This window comes from Pezoporus flaviventris, unplaced genomic scaffold (assembly GCF_033815535.1).
Source record: "Pezoporus flaviventris isolate CSIRO_AGI_PZ_B2104156 unplaced genomic scaffold, CSIRO_AGI_Pfla_v1 ptg000007l, whole genome shotgun sequence".
In the NCBI taxonomy this organism is placed as follows: domain Eukaryota; kingdom Metazoa; phylum Chordata; class Aves; order Psittaciformes; family Psittacidae; genus Pezoporus; species Pezoporus flaviventris.
This window is the reverse complement of record NW_026892555.1, coordinates 24,565,326-24,575,000: the sequence shown is the minus strand read 5'-3', so window position 1 is coordinate 24,575,000 and position 9,675 is coordinate 24,565,326. Positions and strand designations below refer to the sequence as shown.

Here is a 9,675-nt window from a genome sequence, read left to right as displayed (position 1 = left end):
TCTTGCCACAAGATCTGTATTGAGGTCAGAACACAGTAATTCAATTTTAGCAGCACTGGTTTAACATTCTTATTAAAATAGTCATCAACTAACTATCAGCCTATACAGAACATGAAAAGTGATACATAAGTGCAAGATTTTAATGAAATGACAAAGCTCTAAGCTGGCTCCTTACATGATTACTTAATGTGTCCTACATTGCCTGGTACGTGACTTTGTCCATTGGACATAATATTTCTAATTTAACAGGTCATTACAGCTTTAGTGTCATTTGGGAATAAAAGCACATAAAATACAAGAATTTCAAAATAAAATTTACAGCTCACATTTATACAACAACTTATTGCATTTAACAATTATTACAGTACAAATTAGCATAAAGAAGCACACATGCCATGGGAAGCTTGCAGGTGATACTAGCTGGATTTGACATGGAGAACTTCCTGTCTACATAGCCCTCACCGTTGAGACCATTCATTGCTTCTTCCTATGTGCAAGTAGTGAAAAACAGCAGCAAAGATTAGGCTCAGGCACCACCACCCTTGGCAACAGATGCTTTCTGTTCACATTGCTGGCTGATAGCTCCAGAGCCCAAATTCTACTGAAGACTAGTTAGGTTCAACATGCCAGCTAGTAGCCCGGGCTGTGTTTCACATGCCCCTGCTTACATATTTCCAGTTGAACAAATATCATGGACAGAGCTCCAGCTCATTATGGGATTAAGCATGCATCTTTCAAGATATCTTCCCTCCTGGAAAGCTCTAGCAAGTATCAGCAAAACGGAGCAACCTGGCTGAACTGTGCAGGTAGCACCTCAGAGATAATAGGAGCCCACAGTGTCGTGTTGGTGACAAGGTGGCAATCATCATACAAGGGCATATAAGCAAGACTATAGACTGTTTTACACCCGATTTAAGACTTCATTTCCTAGCACTGGCAAGATAAAGCCTGGAGCCTGTCCAGGTTTAGAGGAGCCTTGGGTGATAAGGTTTAGTGTGAGGTGTCCCTGCCCATGGCAGGGGGTTTGGAACTAGATGATCTTAAGGTCCTTTCCAACCCTAACCATTCTACGATTCTATGATGCACTTCAAATACAGCAAATCAAGTAAGAAAAAAATACTTGGAAAGAACCCAGAGAAAGGCAGCTGGAATAATCTGAAATCAGATAAACACAAGCTATGAGATGAGACTGAACGAATTCAGATTGTTAAACTCAGGAGAGATGGTAGTCAGAGAGGGGATGCTAGCACCCAAATGTCTTGGAGGCTACTGAAGTGAAAAACGCAATGACCATGTCTACACAGATGCATAGAAGAAGTAAGGGGATCAAACATCTGCAAGAAAAACTGGACAGAGACGTTATGAGGACTCTTAAAGGACAAGCACAAATTGCCTAGAGGCACTGGAGAATCTCCATCACTAAAGCACAGGAAAAGCAGTTATCTTACAGCAGTGACACAGCTAGAGTTGATCAGCCACTGAGAAAGGGAGTAGTACATCTTTCAAAGCCTCTCCTAGTATATATTCCCTTGTCTTTCCGTAGTGACCTACTATGCTGCACTTCCAGCTCAAGCTTTATATAGTTCCAGACGTAGTTAAAACTATGAACTATGAGGAGGACTGGATTACAATTTAACTCTGCATTGATTTCCCTGTGAAACAGTGAGGTTATACAAAAGGCCAGATTCTCAGACTACATAATTCAATTTAACTTTACTACCTTAAAAATGGATTAATTCAATGAAATTGGACTAAATTACACCAGATGGGAATCTCACTCTGAATTTATGCCACTGATCATATTTCATCCTCCTCTTTCAACTGACAAGGAACATCATTCTTAGGTCAGAGCCTTATCTTAGGTCAGACTCTTAATTCTCATGCAGTTAAGCTTCCATCTTCAAACAACAGAACTCAAGAAACTTGTGCCCAACCTGTTGCTTTCATCTTTGAAATATTCAACCGCAATTGAGTACTGCTTTCCTCTGACACCTCCAGCTGAGACTCAGTGAAGAGCTTGCTTAAAAAAGAAACCCACAAAACAAACCAACAAATGGACTGTGACATGTCAAAAAGGTGATGAGCTCTGAAATGCTGCAAATACAGCACCAAACCCTCAGCTGTCATATTTGACAAATTTACCCAGTTTACCATGAAAAGAAGCATGGCTGGGTGTGAAGAACCCAGATTTTTCCCAGTTCTGCGATGCCCATGGTATTCAAAACTCTATCACCGGTAACCACAAGAAAAGGAACATGTAGAAATCACTAAAACCACAGTGGCTTAAATGAGGGCTGTATAAGCCACTGAACACCAGTGTGAAAAAACAGCAAAATTGTTTACAAAAATTCTAACCCAGACCTGTCAGGAAGGGAAACACATTGGTACTTTGGAAATTCCCACACTGCATCACAGTGCAGCTCTCCATACAAAGATATTCAAACTTTTAAGTGCTTCTAGTAAAGTTACACCTATCATGAATACTCCAAGCTTGCCCAAGACTCTGTTTATTGTGTGAAGTACATCTATGTTCACACAAGTCAGCGTGAGAGAAGCTAAATCCTGAAAACAGAAGTGCAGAGAAGCATAAAGAAGAGATGTGTAAGTTGGCTAGCCAGGCTTAACTTAGCAGTATGGGGCAGTGCCAGTGTTCACATCACATCTGGACTGATCCTGAACAGAACACATGGCACCTCTGTGCCACCCACCACTGCAGGGGATGATGTGCTACTTTCTAAGAGATGCCCAGCCAAAAAAAATTGAAGATTAGCTGACATACGTATTAAATTTAATAACAGCCTGAAAAAAAAAGGTTTGCCTGAATCACAGCATCTGATGCTTTGTCAGGTTTGCTGGCACAGTCCTGGTCTCAAAGGACTGGTCAGCAGAGATTGAACCCAGCTGTCTTCAAAATGTCAACTAAGTGTGATATTCACATACAACATAAACTGCCGCAATATAAACAAGCCCTAACATTACACATCTCTTAAAAGCAGTGTTGGACCAGTTACATACTTGTTTCATCTGAGCAGATGTCAGCATCTGCTTTAAGTAGAGAGAACTGAAACATTTGTGCTCCTTCTCTGTCCCCAGCCCCCACCCTACTCAAAAGTGAGGAAGAACACAGAGTGTCAAAAGTTTTCAGTGGCATTTTATACCATAGCACAAAGACAGATGCTTTGATAATTTTTCCCCCTGCTACACTCTGGGTAGCCAGTGTCTTTGCTAAGCTGTTCACCCTTACTACTAAAAATGGCTTGCGTAACAGTACATTCCAGCCAAAGCAAGCACAGCAGTTGTTAAAGGTTGCTCACACATGTTTCTGTACTCAGCCAAGACAATTGCTGATGAACGGGTCATCTTTTGTCGTACAACTGTAAAGAACTGGTGAAGAAATACTCTGTGGTTCAGGAACAGCATGCTGACAGGTAGGCCTTCTCTTGTCTTCTGCTTTCCAACAGCAGTGTGCTTCGTTAGCTGGTCTTCAACTGTTCTCTCATCAGAGTAACAGAAAATAATGAACATGTCCTGGTCAGTTGCAAGGGCCAAGAAACTATAGAAATCTTTAGGAACTACATGTACAGACAATGAAGCAGTGGCACTGTGAATTAAATCCTTCAGGCCAGGTTGGAAAGGGCCTTGAGCAACCTGCCCATGGCAGGACGGTTGGAACTGGATGATCTTAAGGTCTTTTCCAATCCTAACCATTTTATTATTCTATGTATTGAACAATTCTATGATTCTTCATATTGAACAATTCAAACATAACTAAAGAGCAACAGTTCAACAGGGGATCAAGTCAGGGTCAGAAATTAAAACTATGCTATGGAATGTGGTAATTCTGAAAATATTGCAGACTGTTTCTTAAAAGTTAAGATGCTTCCAAATATCACACCTCCCCTACCAGTTCTCTCACTGTCCTCAGCAACCGTTATTTTGCTCTGGTCAGTTCAACACACTCAATTTCACTGTTTTCTTGAAGATAATTTTGCACTCAGGGATGCTACTTTTTGGGTTAAAAACAAAGCAAAAGAAAATACACAAAACCCCCAAACAAAATTAGGAAAAAAAAACCACAAAACACACAAAAACCACCACCACCACAACAACAACAACAACAAATCAAAAACCCAATCCACTTCTCTCTGTGAGACCACTGAAAGCTCTTGGATGAGGAGACTACATATCATCTTAAAATTACAATAATTACAAAAATCTTGAGTCTTAGAAGTAGTTATCACTTTGAGCTCTGGAGAAGACTGCAGCAAAAATCAGTGCACAAAGTTCTCACACCAGAACAGCTTCAAGAAGCCTCAGCTAGGTCCAGGTTGCATTTTATTGACTAATAAATGACGAGCTGTAAGGAAGAAACCTTGCCAATAGACAGGGAATGGCCATAAAATATACAGAATCATAGAATCATAGAATAGTTAGGGCTGGAAAGGACCTTAAGATCATCAAGTTCCAACCCCCGTACCATGGGCAGGGACACCTCACACTAAACCATATCACCCAAGGCCTTGTCCAACCTGGTCTTGAACACTGCCAGGGATGGAGCATTCATAACCTCCCTGGGCAACCCATTCCAGTGCCTCACCCCCCTCACAGGAAAGAATTTCCTCCTTATATCCAATCTAAACTTCCCCTGTTTAAGTTTTAACCTGTTACCCTTGTCCTATCACTACAGTCCCTAATGAAGAGTCCCTCCCCAGCATCCCTATAGGCCCCCTTCAGATACTGGAAAGCTGCTAGGAGGTCTCCATGCAGCCTTCTCTTCTCCAGGCTGAACAGCCCCAACTTCCTCAGCCTGTCCTCATACGGGAGGTGCTCCAGCCCCCTGATCATCCTCGTGGCCCTCCTCTGGGCTTGCTCGAACAGCTCCATGTCCTTATTATGTTGAGGACACCAGAACTGCACACAGTACTCCAGGTGGGGTCTCATGAGTAAAATGTTTCATATATGATACATTAGAAATGTGGTGCTAAATTCCCATCTCCATTCATAGTTTCAACAGCCAAAAAAAAAAAAAAAAAAAAAAGAAAAAATTACAACCATGAGAGAAACATTCTCTGTCAGCAACTGCATGGAGATTATATAGCAGCCTATACAGAGCTCTCTTGCAGGCTTTAGTACAAGATCTCTTGCAACGTAGTGCAAGATATCCTTAGCGCCAAGGATAAGAAACAAAGAGTGATGCTCAGCCTTCCTCTAGACCTGTAAAACAGCATAAGCTGCTCTTCAGCATTCTCTTATTCAGCACTTGAAATAATCTAGTCCTGGAAATACTACGCGAGTGCCTTTAGTATACAGGCATCTGCATTCCTGGAAGCATTTTGCTGGAAGTTGCAGAGAGAAGTGTATGGAGACTTACAAGCTGCACAAATGAGGAGGGATGTTCACAAAGAGATTGGGATATAATGAACACCAAAGCAAATGTGAAGTTTTATTCCTCAACCCTGATAAACACAAGATAACATAACACTTTTCAAACACTAGAAAATTCATCTCCTGTCCTCAAAGATGAAGGAAAAGTCTGGTCCATTCTTATAGGAGTTAACAAAAAAAGCCTGAGTTAGCAGGTTAACCAAAGCACTGCCCCAAGTGTTTGGACTTCGACATCATTAGAAGCTGAAGAGGAACCAATTATAAAAACTTAATAGATACCTCTAACTCTCAAACAAGTATCACTGTAATCTCCCTTCACAGTTAATCAAGCATCCGTAAACACAAACTGAACAAACTTCAGTTCTCTCTGCAGATTTACTCCTGCATTTTTCTCCTCAAAACAGCCACACTGATATGCCACTCATGACCACAGGTGTGAAAGCTGCAGGACCAGGACACTAGACTTCATTTCTAGGTCCAGGAGGCTTGTAACCTCCCTGAGGATGTACAGCCCTGAGAATATCAAAAACCCCATGAGACATATTTCATTAGAATGCAATTAAAAGAATTATTCTTCTTTTTTTAAGTCCTGTTTCCAATAAGCGAACAACCTCATAAGCAATTCTGCTGGAAAAGAAGTAAAGATGTCTGTTGTTATACAGCTTCTTCCAGAGCTATATGACTGCTCGGGAGTTAATTACAGCACACAAACTCTCCACACATTCCTTTGGATGCACATTTGCTTGAGGAAGAATCGGCTGTACGCATTCGCATGTAAGTACTTCCTCTATCCCTGCCTACACTGTATAAGCTCACTAAACAGATTTAATTTGCTGTTTCCTCCAAAGGCATTTACCTTTGGAATTTTGGTTTAACAATAGGAGTCTTGTAGATACACACACAAAAAATGACAGCTCTTTAATGATGCTAAGTCAGAAAAATGTCCTTTTTATGAACACAGTGCAGGGAAAATATCCTTGAGTATCTCAGATATAAACTCAATTTATTGGCATTTTGTGTCTCATTTAATCTACAATGGAACAGTTAGTACTTAAACGGTACATACACTTCCCCTAGTCGCTTTCTTCCTGAGAAACTTTCAGATGCTGGAAATCAATTCCTTTTGTCTCCTCCTTTTTCATCTGCTACACATTAAGGAGAAACTCTGGGCATTCAGTGATCCCACAATGGTCTTTCATCTCCAGAGAAGCCTGGTATGAATTAAAATCTTGCGATCCCTCAAATTATGGATGCATACTGCAGCATGCCGCTGACTTATCTGCTTGTGATTTCTTCCAGTTTTCTCAGCATGCTGCAGCTAGCTCATCTGCATCTTTCAACTTCAATGACTCTTCTGCAACGCTGCCCATCCAGCCCATGAGGAGTGCTTTGACACAAAAATACACAAATGTATGACCCACCCAACAGGTACTGCTATTTACTCGTTTTTCCAAATCCCTGCCATTTAAAATTTATATTAAAAAGGCGCTTTACTACATCCAAGATCTTAGTACAAGAACAATAAATATTTCTTTCACTTCAGTGGCCCTGAGAGATGAAGGTTATACACAAATCACTTTTAACTAATGTTATTTTCTTTCTCATGTCTGGTTTTAAGGGCAGTTTTAATGTAGGAGATTAAATTTGGATGTAAAATTTAATTGCTATGTAGACTTCTGTAGCACTGGTCAAATCCATGCTGCTCTTTCACTCCCAGCTTCCAGCCAGCCATGCTGCTGGACGTCAAATACTGCAGCAATTCAAGGCTCCTGCTCTCAGGTCTGAAAGTAAATCAAGGCTTAACATACTTATTCTTGGTTTACTCTTTGATGCTCTTTCAGCCTATTTTTCCTGCTTCCAGAAACTGTTTGTCCATGCCTCAAATCTCAACTATTCCCTGCAGTCAAAGCAACACATTCAGAACAAAGAAACACTTGCAAATCTACATTCACATTCTGTCCTACAGGAACCATCATTTGCTAATCACTTCTACATCCAATACTTTGCCAGACAAACTTTTATCCACCTTGCTCTACAATCTCTTACATGAATCATTTATTTGTTTAAATAAGATTTCAGTATGAAATATTTTCTATGGAGCAATCTTGTTATCTATTCAGTATAGATTTGAAGCAGTTTGAAGAGCTTTAAAATAAGCCACTGAAAAGCTAAATTAAAACAGAAATGAGCGCATTATATGTAACCCTCAACAGTGGTTAAAAGGTGAGAACACAGCTCAAGTTCACTAGCTATTTTGGGCTCTGATTACAACACAGCCAAGAAAATTTGGAGCTCAGCATGCGCCCAAGGCATATGTCCAAAACAACTGTGCAAACAGTTAATAGTGGGCACTGAACTCCCAAGGTGCACAAATAGCTAGTGCCAGATTAAAGCTACCTTGGACAGGTGATGCCTGCCCAGCTAAGACCTTACCTCGCTTGAATCCTCCTGCTGATTGATGACAGCTAGTGCATCCTCTGCAGCCTGGCGCTTGGCTTCGGCAACCGTGCGCTCCATCTTGGCTCTCTCGGAAGTGATCATGTCGTGAGCCTTCCGCTCTGCCTCTGAAACTGCCTTCTGCAACTCGGCCATCGCCTGACGCTTTACTTCATTGACAGCTTCCTCTGCAAAGGAGGGAAGAAATCCTCATCAGTACAGGAGGTTTGGCACAGGGCTGCATTGGACTGATGCACGAAATGCATTATATTGAGTTTTCATTTCCAGTAGAAAGACACAGAGGAACGTGGTTCCTCCAGACTCTTCAAGACCACCCAGGTGCTTCCTCCTGATCACCAAAGTCTGTAATGCTTTGTGATGATTCTTGCTATTTTGAGTCACAGTCAGTACTTTAAGTAGAGACACTTCAGATCTCTGGTGTGTTATTTTTGTAATATTCTTGAATATTTTACTTGGAAAAGTGGTTTTGTAGCACACCAGATTTACGAATACGTTTGGCAAGAATTATTATATGAGACACAATATTGCAGACTTTTTCAAAAATTTATTTTTAAGCTCTGGAAATTAAGACAGAATTTATAGTCATTAACAATTTTTTTCCCCATATGTTAACGAATAAATACATGAAGTTAAAAAAAAAAACGAAAGTTATTTAAAAAACCAAAATCACTGGCCTAAGACCTTTTCCTGGACATATAATTTTATGAGCCAAATTTAAAATTTGTTTATGAACATTCATTTGACCTCTTGATCTCTCCTTCAAACCCATGTTTACACTGTGAAGACTCGACTTCCTGGCTCCACTGAGCTCTTGAGCACACCCAAGCCAGCAAGGCTTCAGTGCACAATTAACACTGAGCAGGGGCAGGCCACTTCATTAAATTTAAACCTTCATGCTTCTTGTAAAATAACTAAGGCAGCAGAAGCTGTTTCTTTGGTGTATATACTAGTGTCATATCTTTACTCCGGAAAATATGGATTGTCACAAATTAGTTATTTAGTTTTTGATGCAGGAAGAGTGCAAAGATTTTACTAATGAACACTCTTAATTGACAAGTAAAACAAGTAATTTCTTTTTTTTTCTAATTAACTGCTCTAATTAACAAGGAAACCATCCTCCCCCTGAATTAGTTTATCTAATTTTCATCTTTATTCAAAGCAAAATGACAATGATTAATTGAAAATTTAATAAGCAGCAATTATTAACTTGGCAAACCTAGTACCAATTAACACTCTATTAAAACTAATTATGACATGTTTCATTCAAGTGTTTGCACTTAATTGTTTCATCCACTTAAAAACCACCTTAATTAAATGTTCTGTTTAATTAAAAACATAGATTTCTAATAAAAATGTTTTACTGTAGATTAAAAGTAAGTATTACAACCGTGTTACAGGTTTGAGTTTTAAGTCCATGTATTTAGCCCATGTATTTGTGTGCATGCACATGGGTACAGATACTGTCAGTAACTCTCCTGAGTTACATCTCTAGCTCTGCAACTGTTATTTTTAAATAATAAGGACTATATGAATTCTCCATTTTCAATTATTACCCAAATGGCCATACTTAACTTTAAGCCATACACTGACTAAAACTGAATTAATTGCAATGAAAAAAGCATTCTATTACTCTACGCGTTATGTGTGTAAATGGCTGTGAGAGATGTTTCAACTGAAGTTCGTTGGGGGGTTTTGTGGGTTTGGTTGTTTCTTGTTGGTTTTTTGGGGGGGGGGGGGGGGCGCACTTACAGATAAAACCTATGCTTTTATTTTTATGAGGCTGAAAATATGCCTTACTGTAAATGTTGTTTAGGAGAAAGCCTCAGGAGAGGG

At 39.9% G+C, this 9,675-nt stretch overlaps 1 protein-coding gene across 11 annotated transcripts in view; it reads right to left on the bottom strand.

Moving 5' to 3' along the window:
- The window catches only part of RUNX1T1 (RUNX1 partner transcriptional co-repressor 1), a 120,737-nt gene that overhangs the window by 6,091 nt on the left and 104,971 nt on the right, over positions 1 to 9,675 (bottom strand). For all 11 annotated transcript variants that reach the window (XM_061448132.1, XM_061448123.1, XM_061448121.1 and 8 more), the window contains one exon: positions 7,819 to 8,009. In XM_061448132.1, the coding sequence (XP_061304116.1) occupies positions 7,819 to 8,009 (191 nt within the window). The remainder of the gene's footprint in view (positions 1 to 7,818; positions 8,010 to 9,675) is intronic.